Source organism: Homalodisca vitripennis, chromosome 2 (genome assembly GCF_021130785.1).
Source record: "Homalodisca vitripennis isolate AUS2020 chromosome 2, UT_GWSS_2.1, whole genome shotgun sequence".
In the NCBI taxonomy this organism is placed as follows: Eukaryota; Metazoa; Arthropoda; class Insecta; order Hemiptera; family Cicadellidae; genus Homalodisca; species Homalodisca vitripennis.
Window position 1 is genome coordinate 47,003,336 of NC_060208.1, and position 23,910 is coordinate 47,027,245.

At 33.3% G+C, this 23,910-nt stretch overlaps 1 protein-coding gene across 5 annotated transcripts in view; it reads left to right on the forward strand.

Annotated features, from left to right (window-relative positions):
- LOC124353892 overlaps window positions 1-23,910 on the forward strand; it is a 48,793-nt gene that overhangs the window by 16,135 nt on the left and 8,748 nt on the right. Inside the window, exons 1-2 of one of the 5 annotated variants that reach the window (XM_046803942.1) lie at window positions 2,738-2,889; window positions 8,496-9,981. In XM_046803942.1, the coding sequence (XP_046659898.1) occupies window positions 2,833-2,889; window positions 8,496-8,966 (528 nt within the window). In that variant the 5' untranslated portion in view covers window positions 2,738-2,832 and the 3' untranslated portion in view covers window positions 8,967-9,981. Of the gene's footprint in view, window positions 1-2,737; window positions 2,890-8,495; window positions 9,982-11,131; window positions 11,976-23,910 lie in introns of those variants that run through there. The other 4 variants (XM_046803940.1, XM_046803939.1, XM_046803941.1 and 1 more) reach the window with 4 other exon arrangements.

The following is a 23,910-nucleotide window of genomic DNA, read 5'->3' on the forward strand; positions in this document are numbered from 1 at the left end:
TGGAGCCAATAATTACGATTTAAACAGATAAGCACAATCGCAATACACGAACTACCGCCCACAACAACTCTCTATGATCATGGTATTGCTGGATGTTTAATAACTATTGGATGATGTTCGTTTCAATTTTTCTTATCACTCGTAATTGATGAAGACGAGGGCTGTAAAAGAGCCCACGCACCTACTCGAAATTCACCCAAAGCGTGGTCAAGAGACAAAGATCGTTCTGCATTTTACCATTATGTTGTTTACTATAGGTTAAAATATAACATATACAGGGTGGGAAAAAAGTATGGAAACGCTTTCACTAATTTTGTATGGCTTCACTTATACAAATTAAATTTTGTACATCACCACTTATCACCAATTTTGTACAAGAACCTAGTTTTTGAGACCAGTGGGGACATTTTATCTTTTCAGGGGGACGGCCCGTGAGGAGTCGGACGAAAATCTTAAATGTAAGCATAGGCCGAGTTTGGTATCAAATTAAAGGTCTAGTAAAGAGAAACTCATTACCGCAAACCGCACTTAAAAATGTTGACCCTATCCAGAGTACGGGCCGTTTGAATTTCATAAGTAACGTTTGATTAATTAATTATTTCTCCGCAATTTCACAGTCTCAAGTAAACTGTTCTGACTGAAAATGACACTTTATGAAACACAATTATCCATAAGAATTAAATTAAATATTATCTATGTATTACAAAAAATAACCATACCTTTTAAATGAGGTGCTCAAACTGCTCTCCGAACACTTGTTGGCAATGAGCTAGTCTATTATAAAAACCTACTGCAGTCACATTTTGAAGCATCTCGGGTGTAATTCTTCTTGCTTCTTCTAATAAACGATTTGTCAGCTCCTCAATGTTGGCTGGTTTAGTTTTATACACATTATCTTTTAAGAAGCCCCACAAAAAGAAATCTAGTGGATTAAGATCCGGTGACCTAGCCGGCCACTCAACGGTACCCCTGCGACCAATCCAACGGTTAGGAAACACTTCATCTAACAGATTGCGCACCCGCAAATAGTAATGGGGCGGTGCTCCATCTTGCTGAAACCATACTGCATTAAAATTTGCCCCAAGAAGAGCACGCACTGCTGGCAAAATGTTATTTGTCAACATATTGAAATAAATTTCGCCTGTTAGATTTCCATCTATCACAAACGGTCCTACAATGTTATTGTTTATTATTCCAGCCCACATATTCACTTTCTGAGGCCTTTGTGTGTGGCCTTCTATCATCCAGTGTGGATTATGGTCGGTCCAGTAACGGCAATTATGAATATTAACTTGTCCATTAACAAAGAATGTAGCTTCATCTGAAAACAATATCGAACTTAAAAAATTTTGAATTTCGTCACACTTTCTCATCATTATTTCGCAAAATTCAGTCCTTCGATCAAAATCATCCTCTGCAAGTTCTTGGGTTAGGGTTACTTTAAAAGGGTGATACTTGTTTTTGTGTAAAACATTCAACACTGAGGTATGGCTCATATCAAGATCTTCTGCAGCCACTCTGGCCGAGGTGCTGGGATTTTCAACAAATGTGTGGAGTACATCCAAAGATTTTTGTTCATTTGTTGCCGATTTAGGCCTGCCAATTCTTTCGCGATCTTTGACTGTTCTAGTTTCTTCAAATCTTTTTACTGTCTTAAACACTGTTGACTTACTAATTGGGGGTCTATCAAGAAAAGTGTCATTAAACAAATGCGCTGTTTCTTCATAGGGACGAACTAGATATCCATACCACACATCATAAGCAGCGTGATTTTCTCAAACTCAAAGTGACATTGCTTTTAAAACTAGTAGAATAAAATGTAAACACTTAAGTAAAAAAATGTATAACTATCGCAGTACCTTCTAGTGAAGACTTTCAACTTTATCTTACGTGGACGAAATTATAACGTAGACTAAAAACCAAGCTGATATTAAAAATACAAAACTGTGGAGTTTTGCTGTGACAGTACTGTTTGTATTGCCTAAACCAGTTTATGTTTGCCTGAGATAAAAGGGCTGGAGGGACTAGACCTTGACCTCATGTTGATAAGGAGTTACGGTGGTATTATTGAATACTCTCAGTTTCTTGAAGACAAGACAGGAAAACCCCTATTTACTGTTATCCAACAAATGTAGAGGTAAAAAAAATAATTTTTTGTTGGAAATTGTTTTTAAAATTTACATAACCGACATAAAACATACTACTGAAAGTAAATTAGTTACTTCACAAGACAAAATTACTAAATTTCTTTGTCATGAAATTCATACGGCCCGTACTCTGGATAGGGTCAACCTTTTTAAGTGCGGTTTGCGGTAATGAGTTTCTCTTTACTAGACCTTTAATTTGATACCAAACTCGGCCTATGCTTACATTTAAGATTTTCGTCCGACTCCTCACGGGCCGTCCCCCTGAAAAGATAAAATGTCCCCACTGGTCTCAAAAACTAGGTTCTTAATACAAGTGGTGATGTACAAAATTTAATTTGTATAAGTGAAGCCATACAAAATTAGTGAAAGCGTTTCCATACTTTTTTCCACCCTGTATAAGGTTTGCTCTAACAGTGAAGTAACTTCGTTTCCTCATGGGAATGAATTTGAACGAATAATTGTCTCCGTAGACGTGTTCGCCGCGTGACAGTAACTCAAGGGTGCGGTGTTTACACAAGTTGTGTGCTTTGGCCGTCCATTGTATCGCCGTTGTAAACAGCACAATCACAGGTAGCGATTGTAGGGACTCGGCAAACATACTGATTGTCCTATATATTATCATAACTGATAAAGAAACTCTGATTCTTGAACTGTACGTGGAATCCTTCGCACCGCAGACAACAAGATGAAGATTTCAACGTTAGCGGCACTCCTGGGTCTCGCCCTCCTCGCCGCCATGGTGGTGAGTCGACAGTTTCGATTTTTAGACTAAATATTTCGAAACTTTAAACTTTTAAACTAAAACTGACAATCATTTTCCATGCACTGGCAGGCCATACTTTGGTGTCACGTAAAGGGTGGTACAATTAACAAAATGTGTAAATGAAATTGAAGGCACAGTGTTTAAAAATTAAAGGAAATGTACACCAAATCTGAAAATATGCACTATTAAAAAAAGGTATATTCCTTACAAATTAATTATTTTTAGAATTATGGTAGCGAGAAAACCCGCTAATAACAAATATATCATTCCATTTGAAAAATTGAAAGTTTTAATTAAATTCTGTCACTTTTTGAGGAAAAACACAAAAACGCTAAATTAACAGAATATAGAGTAGATTATAAGAAACTGTAAACCAAAATTCTATATAAACTGATAAACAGCACTAGAAATACACGAACATAATATCAATTTTTGTCATATAATAAAGTAAAAAAACCACACCAATTTAATTAAACAGAGTAGCTTGTAAGAAACTTTAAACCTCAACAATTCGATGTAAACTGATATACACACTAGAAATACACCGTGAACAACAAACTACTACTACAAGATCATGGTGTATGGTGATCTATGTGTAGGCCTACTATTGAATTCGACAGAAACGACTATCCGGATAATATTAATCTATAAACCGCTTTCGTCAGTAACGCATGTATTCTGATCGTTAGATAAACAATGTATTCAATGCTAAACTCTGTTACCACGCGACACGTGGATGAGCGCTAGCTATCGGCAAACGAAGGAAACTGCGGTTATAAATACTCGTATATTAGAGACAAGTATTATTAACAGTTTGCATTATGAGAGTATACATTACGAAAATCGTGACCGATTTTAAATATCTAATTAATAACATAAGAAGCATTCGTGCATTCTTCAAGAACTCTGGAGCAGAATAGTGAAGGCACATTGTATTTTAAGTGAACCCTGACATTGATTAAAATACCCTATGCTTTAGATCCAACTCATAAAAATGAGATCATTTACTAGAAGGTTAAAATGGATTAAAATTCTAAACAAAAGATTTAGCTTGGAATTGCCGTGCAGAAATAATTTTACGAAACAAAACCTTCATCCATACAATCCTTTTGTAGATACAAAGTCTATTGTCATTTAAAGTCAAAGTTGCATTAAATCGGTCAACATTATCACATTAATAATTGGCAGTGTTAAGCTCACTAGAGCGTAAAAGAGTAAGATCAATGTTTGTAATGTCCCGCCAACGCGTTAACATCACCTGTCTATTGGTAGGTTTGGATTTCAACTGGTAACTTTAATAGTAACGATTTTTTTAATCACGAATAGTTGACTATCAGAAATTCTCTGATGGAGTAATATATTCATAACAAAAATAATTAGAGAGAGGCTGAACGTTTACGGCAACGAAATTCCCTCAAACCGGAGTAATAGCCGGATGTAGTGGCGGCCATCTTGAATAAAAACAAACGATGTTAAACTTGATGTAAGAGAATTATAGGAAATGTATAATTTTAAAGATGTAATTAATACAAATGCAATCGCTTAGTTTTCTCAGATATTTATCATTGTCCAGTAATACAAGAAATCAGTAACACTACGTCTAAATATCTTCAATCTGATCTCTTCCTCACGTGGATAGCTATCTAACACATAACTACAATCTAGTAAAAAAAATTTTACAAGGTAAGGACACAACTTCAGGACTTGTGTGTCAACTGTCTAGTCTGAGCGACCATCCACTGACAACTGACCACAGAATAATAGTAAATGGTAATCGTCACGGCGGTGAAAAAAATAGGCGGTAAATCAAGAATACGAGGTTAGGCCTTTTTTTATTGTTTGTTTAATCTGATTAGATGAATTTTTCAAAGCCATTCTGTGACTCCGTATTGGTTTATTATAAATCAATAATAGGTTAGATTCTGTTCTTGTTAGTTTATTTTCCTGAATTAGCAACCAAAGCGGCTTAATATCGACTGAAAAGTTTGACTGATCGGTTGGTCCACTAATTTAATGCAAGAGGCCATAATTTATTTTCCTTTAAAGAAATGAGGTCCCCATTGTATGTTAGCTTCGCCCAAATCATACAATGATCTTTAAACCTACAGTGATGAGTAATTTTTGACTTGTCCGTTAATTACTTTTTTGTGTCTGTGTTCTTCCACCCTAATGTTTAATGGTCATTTTGTCGCACCTACATATTCTCTGTTACAACTGCATTTTATACTGCAAGTACTGTTGTTGGAATCCAGTGTGCCCATATTGGTTTTGTCTGTACAAGTCTAAAAGTATTTTATGTTTGAAACACGGTTAAATTTACAACAGTACTTTCTACCAACTCTTCAGTTCGTACGATTCTCGAAAACGAACTGACCTTACAGAAAGTTTGTGTGAAACTGCATTTCACCGAAACATCGAATTCGATGATTATGTATTTTAATCCATTTGGCTGAGTGTTAGTAAACATTTATTTCATTAGTCTTATCCGTGACCACGATGGTAGCAAGAAAGTCGCAGAATGAATAACTTTGTACACACACAGCGTACAAACATATGGTATTTGAACAAGTGACACAGTTGTTACTGTGTAGCTATAGACTTGACATGTTGCATGCGGTCGGTCTCAGTGCAGCATGTTACGCGATACGTGGTGTGGCGTACTCCTACTTTGTCTCTTTTCTGGTTTACTGAATCAAGAATGAAATGTAGTGTTACTGTTATTTGTGTATCGCTGCAAGATGATAAATGTCCGAAAAAATTATGATTGTCTTTATATTATAGATGTGATTGATAGTTAATTAGTGTCCGCTGATACTGGTAGAGCTTATTATTACTCAATAAATAAATTATTCAACGGATATATATATATATATATATATATATTGCAATATAGTCCATTAAAAACATGTAGTCCGTACATTATGGATGGTTTTAGGTTTGTTTGTTTATTATGGCATTAAAATATTAATTTCACACATTGGGCTAAGACTGAGTTGGTCAAGGTCTCTCCTATTGATACGTTTTTGCTGTGTTGAGTATCAGTAGCCTCATTCAGACTAACTGGAAATGTTATTCGCGGTGGGGAGTGGATTCTTACAATTTTGGAAGGTACCTATTACAGTATTGGATCCGATAACAAATTACGTTATATACGAGCACACGACTTTCATTTTCTGCAGATTGTAATTTGAAATTTTAATGCAAATAGTTTGTTCTTATCTAGTTTGACAATGTCAGTCGAATGACCACTGACTTTTTTAGTTGTCTTGCGGTTGGTTTTAAGTATTTCATGTTAAAAACATTAACTGTAAAGAAATTTATTGTTTGTTATATTTAGTCCTCTCGAACCCCGCTCCCCCAATCCGATTCTCCAATACTAGCGCTTTACGAAGCGGACGGTCAGGTTTTGCCTACGGTTGTATTTAGTGGATAAACAATCAAAAAACTAATATATTATTTCATAATTGTATTTTTAGTTAAAAAAAGAAGTCGCACACATTATAAAATGTATCTTTAACAATCTGAACAGTGTTTCATTTTATTTCGTTTGTAAATTACTATTAGAGGAAATTAACCTATTGTTTGTAAAATATAATAGGTTGTATAATGCCTATTAAATTTGGGATTTAAAAATACATTCTAACGCAATACGAGTAAACCACATTTAAAATGTTTAACGCGTTTTACTTTTAAAACCAGGTTTTAAACGAAACATTTGTATAGACGGTATTAATTTTTAAACCAAGAAAAGTACAGCTATACGCATAAAATATAATAATTTTCTTTCCTTTTGTAAAAACGCAATTAGTAACATGAAGATTTATGTGGTGTGAAAACGGTCAATACCGTAGCGAACATACATACTTGTCACAAAACTATATGACATATAGTATAGTATAGCACTGTATTTATCGTAAAACTATACATATAACAATTGTTCAGTGTCTTTGTACAAAACTCCCAAAACTAGCATGAAAATTAACAATCCCTTTCGGTCCATTAGATAGGAATTGATTTCACGGGGAACTTGTCATCTTAAAATTTAAAATCTAAGACGATTAGCTATATGAGCTGTGAATCTTAAGCTTAAGCTCTGAAAGCCTAATTTTTAGTGAAACTTTGCAAGATTTCTGAACAATTATCTGTACTTCAATACTTAAATTCATACTATATATAAAATAATTAAAAAAACATAAAGCAAAACAATTTAAATAAAAAATTGAGATAATATTTACTTATATATCAAGAAAATAATTCTATAATGTCGTAAATTTCAGATCACCATGCACGAATAGCATGTTCACAGAGCTTAAAACCTGAAAAGGCGATGAAAATATAATTATGTAAGTTCATTTTCAAATTGAAAATTTCAAAGCCCATCTGACTGATTAATTAAGCAATCTAGGGGTACAGTTCACTCTGTAGATTTATTGAGAATATGAACGATTTTCCCCCTTTTCATAAAAAGCTGTCATTAATGTATGTTCTATGACAAATGTGAGATTGATCAAGAGATATCCACGCTGATTAATTAAGAGTTATTATACACTAATTTAATAAGAACATTACTTACAAACCTATTCTTAGTTCAATGTTTTGACGATGGAAGGATTGTGAAAGAAACAGGATTTTTTGGACATTTTCCATTGTTCAGTGATACAAAAAAAAATCAGCAACACTACGTTATGAGATTTATAATTTGATCTCTTTATCTGGTGGTGAGTAATCATAGTTAGGCGTTTGATAACTGAATATTATACGTAGGCCTAGAAATTGTAGTTGATCCACATTAACGAGAGTAGCCAAAATACAGTCGAGAAGAGCACAGTCTGAATAGAAACAGACGCGGTAAAACGAATTCCTCCTAGCAAATCCTTGGAATGACCCAAGATGGTTCACGGAAAAGGTTTGGTCAAATGGACATATACATGATAACATACACAAGCACAAATCTATTCACATGAATAAAACAAAAATATGGTGTTTATATATTTAAAAAAATTAATGCACACTTTAAAATGTTGTGTGGTCGATGAGTAACATATGAACACATTTATAACACAATCTAATAAACACAATTTAAAATGTTACGCAATACGTAAAAAATTGTATCAAACCAACGATTACGTCGACGGCATGATCTTTTGACACAACCACGCCCGACTATAATGGGTCATTTATACATCAAAACTAATGACGTTAAATGTTCACTGATGTGTTCACACATACCTGTACAGCACTACCTACTATGCATAATCGATTAGTAGTTTTTAGGTAACACAACACTGACATAGATGTCACTGATAGATCGCCAGCTGGTTATTTTCGCACAGCGAGGTATCGATAATGTATCGTCTTTGGACCTTTACAAACAACTGAATCATGGATGATGTGCCGACAAGTGGTTTGTTAAGGTTGAAACTAACAAGATTTAAGAACATTGCGATATCAATCATAATGATTATGAACAGTACAAGATTACTCTCGGATCTTAACAACACAAATACATCGCACCGAACAACACCACATATTTCAATGAACAGAAGAGACAATGTCTTAAAACTTCTTCGCCAAATCTGTTCCAGATGCCAACGTCATGTGCTCCAACTCCAACTAATTGCATGCTGGAGTCGATGGGTGTCGACTCCGATAAGCTAGGAGGTCTACTAAACGTAATCCTGAGCATTGTAATCCAACTCTTGTACAGTGACGATGATGACCCTTGCAAGCAGAAAGAGCTGATGGGAGATATGGAAGACGCCATGGGGGACATGATGTGTTTCATGGATGATCAGAGTGAGGAGGGTAAAGGCCTTCTGGAAGCCCTCTTGGGCCCTCTTCTGAAGGCTGTAGAGAGTCTCCTGCAGGGACTATTAGGAAGCATGAAAGGAGGTTCGGGAGGCCTTTTAGGTGCTGTAGGGGATCTACTTAGTCAAGTAATCAACCTTGTCGTCTGTCTCCTCAATTCCCTAGGACTTGACGTCGACGTCAACCTCATGTTGAAGCTCGGAAACCTCCTCAACCTTGACCTCAGCGCTCTCCTCAACCTCGGCTAACCTACGAGGAACAAGACAAAACAAATAAAATAGATTGTAGAATTATTTTCCAATAAACTTTGTTATTTTTTATTAATATTTTGTAAAACGCTGATTTTTATATGGATAGAAAGTTAAAAATACCTAACAACTAAATCCAATCTTTATATTTACTTATAGCAATCTTGATTTTTCAAGCGGTACTTGATTTTTCAACAAGTAGGTTGAATAAACTATATCTGATCAGAATAGGGCATATCCTACTCATACAAAACGCGTATCATATAGAGTAAGTCTCATAAACTTTGAGTAGATAAGATTGTTATTTTACTTCAACACGCTAATATCGTGATGAAAATGATTAAAAACAAATAAACAAACTGACTAATGATTAAAAATAAATAATAGGATTGCATAAATAAGGGAATGAAAAACTAAAATTATGTAGTTAAAATCTTTAATCATAATTTCATTTTGAAAGAAATTTGTGTTGCAGTAGTAAATACTACACAACGCGGTTGACAAAATATATTCAATCAAAAGTTTAAAACCATTGTTTGCATAATGTATTTCTAAATATGCTTTAATAGTTACTTAATTGTAGTAATGCAATATAATAATACGAGTAAAATTGTTTACTAAATGAAAAGTAAAATATGTGTTTTACTTGGCACAAAACTAATGGATTGTCAGTGTATATAAGTGTAGTTTAAAAACAAATGAATAATTTATGATGCCGTGAGCACTATTTGAGTCGTTAACTTATATTTTAGTGACTTCTTTGTTTTTGAAAAAAAAAAACAAACATTTTACTGTACCAGGTATACTACAAGTACATTTGTTTGCTTTAAAAGATATATTTACCTAGACATAACTTCAAATCGAATGTTTTCACTATTAACTAGTAAACATTATTATATACCATGTAATAATAGTGTTACTGTATATATTAATTTTAACATTTTGATCACCATTGCCTCAATTTTACCATGTTCTCTCCATATGTTGGTTTGTATATTAAAAATGTATTTCTATATATACTATTTCTTATTTATCATCATGAAATTAAATTATATCATTATTTAATTAATATGTCACCAAAATATAATTTCAGGGACTTATTATGCAATATTAAGCCAAAAGTAAAGACATATTTGGCTTTTTATAAAATTTATGAATATTAAACCAATTTATTTTGTGTAAATGTAAATACTCTACTGTTTTGTTTTTGACAGATCGATAAATCTTTATTAAACAGTTACTTTATTTCTAATAATCTCTCAAAAAATTGTTTTAATGAAAACAAGTACATTTGTTTCATTCAGGAAAGTTGTAAAAAAATTTCTAAATATACAATTATTTTCAAATTATATTAACTTATAAAAGTTATAAACTGTATTTACCGTAACCATAAACATTACTAATGTATTTTTAAGCGTAAAACGTACATACACGTATTATAAATTATAGACATCGTGTACAGGAATGCAGGATTTTTGGAGTCCGTTTCAAAGTATTCATAATTGTATCTATATAAACCAAGATATTATTTTATTCAACAATATGTTTCAATTTGTATTTACTATAAAACAAATAACCTTAAATTTTAAGATGTTGATGACATTTGCAGAGATTTGCTTACATTCCAAATATATATATTTCAGTTTTTAATATATTAAAACTAAAAAGTACAAGAAGTCCGATTTTAAATTTTACAATCACTCTCATGAATATTAGTTTTAGCAGTCAAGCATATATTTTGACATACTCTTTATAACCGTCAATAATCATGATAATTTCATAATATGTATAACACTTAATGATACTATTAATATTTCTAGGTTTTTACAGCACATTATAATCATATGCTTCATATTTCATAGCAACCTTTGGGATACTACGTACAAGATCTAGATTATAATTTATTCTAGAGCCAAGACGGTGATTTCCAATATTATTGTCATATATCTTGTTTGTTTGTTTTTGTAGGTTATGTAACATTCATTAGCAGCAATATTTGGAAACATATCACAAAGTAGTTAACTCACCAGCAAATTGTTCTTTTTTTATGACCATCTTCAACATCGCGGAATTTTGAGAAAGAACATTTTTTAAGTTCTCAAAACTGTGAAAATATCACTTTAAAATGAATGTATGGTATGTTCTCATGAGGTTCTTACTTGCAGGCGCCTGCAGTGGGGGCCCCATCAGCAGAGGCAGATCCGAAATGCCCCAAAGGTGGTGACAAAGGTGGTGACAAAGGTGGTGACAAGGGTGGTGACGATGGTGGTGACAATGGTGGTGACAATGGTGGTGGCGGTTCCTTAATAAACTTAGACCTTCTGCTCAGTATTGATCTATCAGGTCTAGGAGACCTTCTGAATAAGCTACTGGGTCTACTCATCGGAATGGGACAGAAAGAGAAAGAGGGGAAAATGGATAAATGTGCAATGATGGAAATGGCCGGACAAATGGAAGATATCGTAGCAGATATAAATGTTTTCATAAATCTTCTTGGAATTAAAATCAGGTTGAATCTTCTCCTACTTCTCGGACCTCTGCTGGAAGCTGTAGAGCAACTGCTGGGGGCGCTGCTGGGGGGAGGAGGAGGTGAAGGTCTCCTCGGAGGTCTGCTATCAGCTGTCATAAACCTCGTCCTCGGACTGCTGAGCACCCTTGGTCTCAAACTCGATCTTGCTGTTGCTCTTCAACTCGGCAATCTCCTCAATTTGAACGTTCTCGCTCTTCTTAATCTCTAGTACTAAAAGTCTAGGTTATACATTTTTTTTTTAATTCACTGGCCGTTTTAATGGCTGTGTCAATAGTTTTTTACCAATTACAATCAGCACAACTAATTTTGATATTTTTTTTGTTTTCATCTCATGCTGGCCAGATCGTGAGTCTCTCTATCGTCCTGAAGAATGGAGAGTAAAACTGATAATATTTTGTAATAGAATACTTCAAAACCCTGTTTATATAAATCTTAATTTTTAATATAAATGTTCATAAATAAATATACTCCCATAAACATCACGAGTCACTTTTAATTTATATATTTTAAAATATAAACACTCAATATTTAAGAAATCTGTTATGCAATTTTACAAGTAAATTAATGATTATTATTAGTTTACTTGAAAACACAATAATAAAAGAAACGTTCTACAGATAATCTTAGAAAAACGATGAAATTAATTAAAATGCAGATAATTTTGTTAACTTTTACCACAGTTTTGCAGAAATAAATAAAATGCATACTTTTTGCATAAAGAAATAAATAATAGCATGTTATGTATAAATACAGACTGCAAAACTAGTGTAGATGTTACAAATGATGTCATATAAAAATATAAAATTTAGTTTAGTAATAATATTTCTGAATAGTATCGTATTTTTTTACATCAGTGGTGAGACTTGATATTCAAGACTAAAGCTCTGTAGAAAATTTAAAACTCATAATTTTCTATCGTTAAAAACGTATAATTTAAAACGGTATCATGTATAGAATTATAAGGCAGTCAACTTGACTCTGCCATATTTTTTAAACTGCAGTGCCAACTCGTCACTATCTCCGTATCATAACATGTTTGATCAAAGAGGTATAATATGTTATAAAGAAAATAAGAACTACATAGTTTTAATAATATATTTATTAATCATTTTGTATATGATGTAGAAAAAATATTTAATAAGGTGGACACACATTTCTTAAGCAAATTCTAGAGTTAAACTAAAACACTTTGTTTTATAAAACGTAAAAAACATCGCTTTTATAGAATCATCAAAGCTTGAAATAAGAATTTATTTCGTATAAATATAGAGATTTTTACAGATTAATAGTTACAGATAAATAGAGTAATATAGAGATTTTATGAAAATAGTTTAATTTGTTAAACTTTTAATAGTTTAATTTAATTTATGAATTGCATTTGACTTGGGTCCCAAAAAATTGTAATACAAAAAATCATTACGCTAAAACTATTTTTCATGTCATTTAGTCTGTTGTTAAATGTATAAAGCAAAACCTTAATAATTTAAAAGATGATATTTTTTAAAAACTCCTTTAAAATGCTTCCGGTTGTTTTGTTAAGTTACAAAATATAACTCTTCACTATAAAACAATTATGAATCTGAATGCTAGCGCCGTTTCACCGAATACTGCAGCTGTACTATTCAAAAAACCATTCATTTCTCCAAACTTCTAGTTGTTCTACGAGTACAAAGTTGGTAAACTTTTCACGTTATAAAAAAGTATTATTTTCTTGTCTCTAGACTATGTATTCCAATAAGTTTAGTCGTTTTTGCTTCAGCTGGCACTAAGCTGACACACACTGAATATAGAACATTTTTTAATATTATAATTTTCACTCTAAAAATGAAAAATACAACTATTAAAATTTAATAGTGTTTAATAATTTAATTATGTTAATAAAAGTTATAAAAAAATAATGTTAAATCTTTTTTTATCATTATGTTTTTTTTTATTTAAAATAATTTGTCATTGAAGGTAATTTCTAAACAAATTTAATCACATTTAATATTTTTTTTGTACAAATCCGTTAAATTGACTAAATAACAGGAACGAAAACCGCAATTACTCTCTAACGGTTCTGACGACTGAACATGTAATTTTACTGTCATTGCAGCAATTTCTAATGTTCATTTATCAAGTTCATTTATCTTGTAAAGGCCTACGTTATTTATATTTGTCATGTCAGCTTCTCTTGCTCTCTGTTTTGTATAAGAAGTCTTGGATTTAGTGGCGCAATTTTGTCTTTGTACTTTTGGAGTCTTTTCGTAAATCAGAGAATCCTGTTACAACCTGATTCAGTATTAAATTTAAATTTCCTTCCGTCTTCATTGTCCAATTTAAAAAAGATATGAGGTTCACAATTTATATTCAACTACGCAATACCTTACGTTCGCTGTTCAAGAATATACGACTTTCAGTCTCAAAACGCGATTTTTGTAACACCTATTATCCTTAAAACACAGAGGAAATATTATGTTGTCATCTAGGAGTAATTTGCGTATATTTTTGATCGGCGTTTATCTATACTTGTTTCACTTTACTACTTGTGCCTGAAGACTCCATTTTCCGCTTATATTACTTTATAAAATTTCCGGAAGACTCCTTAGGTCAGTTCCACCGTCATGATATTCCCTACCACAAGCAGCTTTGTTCTCTTTGCTCCGAATAGATACTTTGTCGCATGTTGTTTAGTTTCAGCTCCGTCTTCAAATCTTGCTTATTACAGGAAAATGTTCAACCTTGCATAATAGTCCGAAATCTTAGTAAGTAAAAAATTTTTAAAGTAACAAGGTTGTTTTATGTCGAGTTTTACTGAGAATTGTTGGATAAGACTGGACAAAGAGGAAATTCCAAAGGGAGGGTACAGTGCCAACTTAACAGTTCAGGCAGTTCTTATATTACCGCATCTTGACTAATTCTTAAATAAACCTGTAACATTTCACAGACACGTTTTAGCTCAAGATTCCCTTGTAGGTCCCTACTAGCTAAACGACGAATTCCATTGGTAGCTACTAGAACATGTTTAAAGGGCTATAACCTTTTATTAAATAGTCATATTATTTGATAGTGTAGCTATTTATTCGTAAATTGTAAAGTCCATGGAGAAACTTGACCTTTAAATCCTCGTTAATATTGAAAAATGTCACACATCATTTTGTACAGTAAGTCTATTCTAGAAGGCAATACTTATAAAGATTAATCTTTAATTGGACGCCTTTGTAGGTAAAACACATCTAGGCATAATGTGGAAAACCATTTTAACTTTCATAAAATAATAATCTTACGGTTTGATTTTGTAGTTCAGAGAGCATTACATTGAGTCTACAGGTTTCGTATACTAATTTCATCTAATAATATTCTATAGGCTAATGTTATACAAAAATGCAATACTGTATCATACAATGCGCTTTAAGGCGATAATACCACGCAAAGCCCAAGATTGCAATTTTATTTATCCGTATATGATTGTATATTTAATAATCATAAACTAAGATAATTAAAAAATTTAAATTCCCAAGGGCTTATTCAGAAAAAATGCAAAATAGTGAGGCATAAGGAACTTAAAAATAAAGACAACGCAAATTTTTCCACATAATACTTTTATATAAACAAATATAATATTAATTGTTTATATATAATATATATAAGTTTAAGTATATATAATTAATTTATATAATATTAATAAACATATGCAGTCCCTAAATTTTCCCAATAAACAAAAAAATGCTCTATGCATCTCTGTGGCTTATGCGGTTCATATCTGTGATACATAAGGTGCACGTATATAAAATATACAAATGAAGTACATACAGTACGAACACAAATATTTATTTGTATAAATAATTATTCTCATAAAAATAATTACGTTACATGTTATCAAATAATATTTCCATGACATTTATAAACTTTTAAGATACGAAATATTGCAAAGAAAGTGAGCATTGCATATTTCGACAAACCCAAGTTTTATTTCTATAAATAAGATTGTATTGTGATATATAATTATAACTACATATACAAATATACAATATTATAATAACTAAAGTAAGAAATATCAGTTAATCAGAAATGGAACTATTTTCATTGTTTTGGTCAATTAAAAATAAGAGATGTTAGAAAGAACTTGAAAGTGGAAAGCTCATATTTGTATAATTGTATTCTTCGTAACCTTTGCGTCAGACTATATTGTTTTAATAAATGGCTCCAAAAAGTAAAAATGGGAAAATGAATACGTGTGAATAAAAATTAATATCTTCGGACAAATGCAAAATGACATATATTGCTACAAATCTGAGTTTTGCCAGCTATGCAGCTATAACTGCGTGATTGACAGTTCCATCTAATTACAAAAAGTTATTGAAAACAAGTCACACAATGATTTGTACACGTTGTTGGTAAAAGAGAACCTCATTCATTTCATTTATCTTTTTTATTATTATCACAGCTTTTCCTAAATAACAGAATTATATCATTTGTGTAAACGTTACTGATGGCTTAGGCTTTATAACACAAAATATTTCTATAGAGTTTGTGACTTTTTATACCATAATAATAGATGACTGTAAATTGTTCTATCATTACGATCTACTTAATCATCAAAAAAGTGTTTGTACTAGTTAGGTTTTTAAAAGTTATAACAAAACACGAGCATTGCAAAACCTGTTTGAAATAAACAATAAACAGTATTATAAACCATAAACTATATAAATAGAAAATCCTCACTGGCCACTGCGATGGAAACCCTCTTTCACCAGCTTCAAAAGGAAGGATTCATAATACGATTACTATGCCGGCAACCTCACTTACTAGAATCAAGGTAGGATTGAGAACACGTAGGCCTTGATATGTCACCAACCTCACGCGAATGCCACCCTTAAAAGAAGCCCTTCTCGTCATCTCAAGGTGGTATTAGCAATACAAACGTCTTCACCGACAAACCAACAGAATAAAACTCGTGTTGGAAATATATTGGGTTTGCCAGTACCTTACTATTCATAAAACCATTCAAGCTCCGCTGATGGAAGGCCTTTACTTTTTCCGGTATGTCTTCCCGGGAAGAATCACATCACTGAAGATTTCGTAAGAGGGATTTAGAGTACGGTGTCCAATGCTTGTAGCAAGTGGCCTACCAGTGTTCTTTTAGCTAGAAACGATATACACTCCTGAAGGTAGCTTTGATTATGATATACAAGGGCATATGGGCAGAGCTGGAGCACCTGAGATTATCAAACAGTACAATTCTGACCAGATATGTTCTCAATTCAGCTTTTTATCAGACCTACTCTTAAATATCTCATTTTAAGCTTTACTAAAATGTAGTGATATTCAGCAAAAAAGTGCCAAAGCATCTACTGACAGTAGCAAACTCGACTAAAAACTGTATTGTATTAAATTTCCATAAGGTACAGAGTTTCATGATTGACTTACAATATTGTTTGTGTACGAAAACATCTCAATTGATCTTGTAAACTTGCCACGTCATCCGCGACTAGGCTCACGTGAAAGGAGAGATGTATAACTCCCTAGGGGCAAAAACTAGTTCTTTTTGTACAGACCTTTGCTACGAGAAGGGAGGTGGTAACTACCTTTTCTTGAGCAAAGACCTTATCAACAGATTTAAGCGTCGATGCTATAACCCTTAATTGCATCAAGTGAGTGCCAATGCTGATTACCTCTTCGGTGTTCACAAAGACAACCAGATATAAAACTTCTATAAACAAAATCGGTTTCTCTATGCTACATGTCAGTCAATTTCTCAATAGGTGGACTTTGAGAAGACTTTGAACTAGAAAGTTCACATGACTTTCTTGGAACATAAATAAAAGCACGTTAGTTTGCTTGACGGGGCTGCAGAAGCACCCTATCCATTAGCGTCTCACAACTAATTATTCTAATTTTCTTAAAAGAAGGAGGCAAACTTACCCCTCTTAAGACAAATCTTTTAGGCTGAGATCAATCACTCACTCAATTCTCCTGCAGTTCATCTGACCTTATATGAGTTACTATTAAAAGTGATTGACATTCCACACGGATACAGTTACCTTATTTATGTTTCAGCCAACCAAGTGGCGAGTCAGATTTTTTAAAATAAATTATAAAAGGTAATCAAAGGTTTACAACGTTCCGAATAATGTTAATATCGGTGATAGTCACTTCCTAACAATTCTCCTAACCACATTTTGAATGTATGCTATTTTTTTTTTTTTTTTTTTTTTTTTTTTTTTAACAGCACGTCTGTCAGGTACCAAAAGTCTTAGCATCTTAGAAGAAGTACTTTCCTCTTCAGAGAAGCGAGTTCTGAGTTTTATCAGGCTGCTTTAGATCTTTTCCTGTCTAAAAATCAGTTTAGATTTTTCAAAAGAGTTTCACAGTAACTGACGTCTGTTCAAGGGAAATAAAGTCAGATTAATTTTGTATTGATTATGCAGATTATTTTTTCCTACACGAGGAAACAATGTCATTATTTGCTTTATTATCAGCTAAATTATAAAAATACTGGTTTTTATTTTGGTGCAACACTGTCTATCAGGGGTGTGACTGTCTTATATATGTCATTAATGCTTCCCTAAAGATACCCTTTCCTAAGACTGTCTGGTCCGGGCGCCTAAAGAGTTTCTATTAGACACCCGTTTCTGCGGTCCTCATTTTCTCATCAAACGACCTATTCGAATCACATTTCTCCCTGCTATAGTGAGGCCAATCCTAGCTACAAATGGAACTAACTTTTCCACCCTCATAGCAGCCACTTTCTATTTTCCTTGTTCCTGTTCTATTAACCGATTTTTGCGATTTTTTTGTGACTGCCAAAAAACCACTACGATCGCAATGTGGTACGATTTCTCACCGACTGGCACTACTAGTAATTGGCGCTAGGATACCGGCCATCCACTTGGTTGCGCCTCCGGATTTAGTGACCCTAGACTTCTGTGAAAGCCACATGCAGGCCAAAACTAGAATGTATAATAAAACACAAACAAAGGTCAGTTGGTCTTGAGTGACACATCCTTGGAGGAGTGCAGTCCTTGGATATCACCGAACTTAGATTTTCCTAGAACCCTAGATGACTAACTACTAACTGTATGTCATTGTTAGGATTTGAATACAACGAATCCGCCAGCAGCCCCATTTTACCAACTTCATGGCGAGACTAGAAAACTATATTCTTGGTTATGTTGGAAAACAGGCACCGTTGTGAACAATTTCATCACTGGCAAACCTCTCTCAGCACAATATATACGATATTGAGAGTATATCGGTTCACCCACAAATCCTGACTCAATTGCCTGAGATGGCTTTATTTCGGTGACAAACCTCTTTTCGTCAAACGTAAAAATGTATGGAGAAGACACTAACTTGCTGGTGACTTTATAACAAACCCCTCTTTTTAAGAAACTCTTAATTCGCCACAGTCGACATTTGTACACAAACGCCATGGCAGGGTTTTTGTAAAAAATGAAAATTTGTTTTGCACTTTTTTAACTAAACATGTACCAACCATACTCGTTAAAGAAATGCATAACTCAGAGTTCGTTACAGTCAAACGTGTCAACAAAATTATTCTTGGTCATGCATGGGGTGTGAGGATGTGCTTGTATTTAGAAACTGTAGTGTTTGGTTGAACTGGACTGAGATCTCAACATTTTACTTTTTAAGTGGACACAAGATCACCGACTAATTTTACGAGTTTTAGCCACCTTACCTGCCATCCCTGATGTCTTATTTAATTTTTTTATAAACATAATTGGTCTGTCTGTATGCAGGATGATTAGAATACCGAGGACATATTGACGTATCTAGTGAGAGCTTCACATGATCTGGTAAGGTTATTTACGCTTGGGATTCACTGGCATCCTAAGGCCTCCATTAGCGTGCGTTCTGGACGTTGAGAGCTAGATTTTTTTTTCAGAGCAAAACTCTTGTGAAAGATCGCGAGAAGAGTCAATCTGTTATTTACTTTGTTTGCTGATCCCTTCAGGCTCTGAAACATGGCTACAAATTGGAATGTTCACAGCGCTGTCAGCAGGTGTATTATTTTGTAGTTTTGGATTGGACTCTCATTAAGCAGTTGGTACAAAGAACGTTTAAAAAAACTTTCGAAATCCCTAGTTGTCTTTGCTTGCTGGTGTCGGCCATTAGGATCCCTCACAAGGACGGATTCAAATGCTTTAAGGATTATTGAGGTGTCAGTGTTGACTATCATGTTGGAGTTGGTAGTAGTGGTGTTTTATTATTAAAACATTTATATGTTGATCATCTTGAATCTCTGAATAACAAGGTAATTTAAGTAATGGCTAAATATGTGCCAAAATTAAATAAATTATCGGTGAGTTTTTATAAGCCTTCCGATCTTACTATCGATTGTAAAAAATAAGGCACCTGTGTATTTATATTCTTGAACAGGTGAATCTTCTCTGCTATTCTTGTTGGATTTATATTTGAGACTGGTCAGCTGGAGGATGGGCAGGAGGGAGTATCTCTCAGATGCCTTAGCCTTAGGATCCTGAAACTTACGTTCGGCAACAATTTCAAATGTCTCACTCCAGGACCGCTAAGCACGTTGGGCTTGAGCATCATGGTCTCGTTGCCGTCCAACTCGTCAGACCTCTCAACTCAAACTCGCTTTCAAGACTAAAATTGCAAGAGTGGGCTTGACTGGTTATATTTACGGTTCTGTTAATACATGCAGTTAAAATTGGATCAATTTGTTAAATTTTTCATTTTATAATCTTACATACAAATAATAATTTAATGAAGAAAAATCAGACATTTCATGATTGAAAATTGAAATTATGAATGAAATGAAATGAATTGAATGATGCAATGCCAATACAAATGGACTGTCGTTTAATTTTAGACATTAGATTTTTTTGCAAAGACAACTAGGGATTTCGAAAGTTTTTTTAAACGTTCTTTGTACCAACTGCTTAATGAGAGTCCAATCCAAAACTTCAAAATAATGACCTGCTAACAGCGCTGTGAACATTCCAATTTGTAGCCATGTCCCAGAGCCTGAAGAGATCAGCAAACAAAGTAAATAACAGATTGACTCTTCTCGTGATCTTTCACAAGATTTCTGCTCGGCTCTAGAAAAAATATATTCCTGCTCTCAGCGTTCTGTTCTTTTAAATGCCACGAAACATGAAACAGGTATTGCATTTGAGAGCGACCATGGGGTGTTACAGTTTCATGGAAATTTCTAAAAAGGCTCTCACCAGGTAGATATGAGATAAGTCCTCGGTACTCGGGGGACTCATATATAGTCTAGCATTGGATGCTCACGCCTGTGCAAACCAATCAGGTTTATCTGCAATTACTTATACAGAAATGTATGAACCTAATGTAGAAGTTGAGACCATGACTAAAAGGACTTCTTCCTAAGACGGATGTAATCAACCTCATGTGTCCCTTTGTAATTTTCTCATTAAATAGTGACGAAGAAAGCGATTTCTGCTGTTTCTTTACTTCCGGCAACGGAACGGCGGAACCAAAGCAGCAAAAATCGGTTAGTATATGGAAAATAGAAAGTGGCTGCTAATGAGGGTCAAAAAATGGTTCCATCTGTAGTTAGGGATTGGCCCCACTCTAGCAGGGAGAAACTTAATTCGAATAGCTCGTTTGAGGAAAAAATGAGGACCGTAGAAACGGATGTTTAATAGGATGTTTTATAGGCACCCGAACCAGATAGTCTTAGGAAAGGTTATCTTTAGAGAAGCATTGACATATATAAGACAGTCACACACCTGGTAGACAGAGTTGCACCAACATAAAACCAGTAATTTCTATTACATCTTCTTCGGTATTGTGGCACTTTTGATCGTTTCCGACAAATTGAACTCCTACTTGAACACGCAAAGGTTCATACCCTGTCCCTCAGACCGATAGTCTTCCCTACCACAAATTTATGCGAGGGCAAATCCGTACCTGATGTGAATGCACTTTGTCTTGAAAAAAAAAAAAAAAAAAAAAAAAAAAAAAAAAAAAAAACACGACGTTTCCAAAATGTAGATGCAGGGAAGTGTCAACAGTTGACACAGTTGGTGCATGTTACTGTTCATTTCACAGTTTTTTCTTAAACCACTGTTAAAATGCCATATCAAAGTGTCTAGCAAGCCTACCAGTTTGGAGTACCTTACGTGAAAAAGTTCACTGCTTTGTTCATTAAGGTTGGTTGGTAAAAGTGTTTTTCAATAGTTTTGCAATGCTTTAGATGTTTTTAATTAGTCACTGCCGCAATCTAAAGTAATATAAATATTAACTTGTCTTTGCTACCTGCATTACACTACAGATTATTATAAGTACTGCACTGTATACTAATCCTAATATAATATTATAAATGTGAAAGTGCGTCTGTTTGTTCGTTTTGTTTTCACGCGTAAAATACTGCACCGATTGTACTGAAATTTTACATGGACATTCTGACGGATCCTGAGATGAATTTTTGTTCTATTCTTATTTCTAAAATCCCTCCGGGCTACGCCTCTCTGGTATTTAAAGTAGTGAAAACCTCCATCTTGGTCTCTAAAGTTGTGTAATATTAATTTAATGAATCAGTCAAATGTAATCACCTGTTCTGTGTAAACATTGTTTATTATTTTCAATTTCTTTACATTCATAGTGAGTAAATTTTCTAATAGGTAACTATAATTTTAAACGCCTTTCAGCGATTAGGTAAGTACTAATGTACCTTAGAAAATGTCCTAAAACATAAGAAGGTCAGAATTTGACTCCGAAGACTCCCTTTGAACAGTATATTTTCTTGATTGGGGGGAGAGGACAAAATGAACTGTGGAACAAAATATAAAAAGAATTAAGTAAATTACAATAACCGTAATTATAAACTTCCTGGCGTATTTTCTTGATCGTTGCAACAAGGCAAACTCAATATTGGCGTTGGAAATATAATTCACTTGGATCTCAGCAAAGGTCATAAACGTCCAACGCCTATTCAATTGCGTACAAAGCAGTGGGTAACTGCTAGCAGTGCAGATATAAGAGACAATGTAGTTTAACTTTTAATATGCATTTAAATACTTTTATAAAAGTTATCTAAATTGCCTTTTGACAAAAGTAGGCTTCTCAGAGTTGTGTATGTATGTATACATATATATATATATATATATATATATATATATATATATATATATATTATTATTATTATTATTATTATTATTGGTTAGAGAGAGGCAAAATCAGCTTTGGAGTAAAAAATACCAAGACTGAAGTAAAAATATTACCATAATTATAGGCTACACTTTTAACATATTTTCTTGATCAAAGCAAAAAGTGGGAGGAAAGCAAACAACATTGGCGTCGGGAAATATAATTCACTCGAATCAGAAGTGCTCATATAGGTGGAAAACCCGCGAGATTGCTTGCGAAGCCGCGGATGATAACTTTATAGTGTTATTACTTTATAAAACTTAAACGTAAACAGATTACTCTGCCACTCAGCTGAACTTTAGTTGACATCGCCAAAAGCTGTTAGTGTTATTTAATTTGGGTCATAAAACATAAAAATTAACTTTTTTCTGAATTCCAAAATATTCCAGTAACTTTTCCAATCTCTCTTCATCGGATTTCAACGAATATGTTGCAAAAAGAATTAGCCGAATTGGTTCAGCTGTTCTCGAGATTAACGCTTAGTGACACATTTCGCGACTCATTTTTATTTATAAGGCTAGTTTTTCTCACAACATTGCACGCACTTTTCAAAATCGAAGTAAAGAAGAGATCTCTACTTCTTATGTGATCGCACTTTTTCTTGAAAATACGAGATGTGTCCAAAAATATACAGGCAGAGAAGTGTCAACAGTTGACACAGTTCATATGTATGTTATTGTTCATTTCACTGTTTTCTGTTAAACCAGTTTGGAGTACCTTATTCGAAAACATTCACAATTTGTTCATTAAGTTTGGTTTACAACGTTATTTAAAATAATATTTACAGTGCATTTAATATTTTACATTCGTCACTATCTGTAACATTTAGATATTAACTTTTAATTTTTATATCTGCATTAGAGTACTGGCCAAGGACTGTGTACTTAATATATGTATTTATATAAAATTTAAATTTAAACAGATGTTTCTGCCAATTTGCCGATCTTTAGCTGTATGTCAACAGCTGTTTAATGTCAGCTAAATTTTGATTATTGGACATAAATACCAAAATTATTTCCAATTTTAAAAAAAAATATAACTTCTTTCTTTCTCTTTCTCTTCACATAAACAATCCTTGGATTATAATGGATATTAAAAAAAAGAATTACCCCAATATGGTCCATATGTTCTTAAAATTAGTGCGGAGCAACATATTTTACAATTCATTTTTATTTATAAGAATATATTATAAAACGAAAAATATATCGAGAAAAAGTTATACCGAACAACGTATAATCACAGACTACAGATATTTATGTTTTATATAGAAAT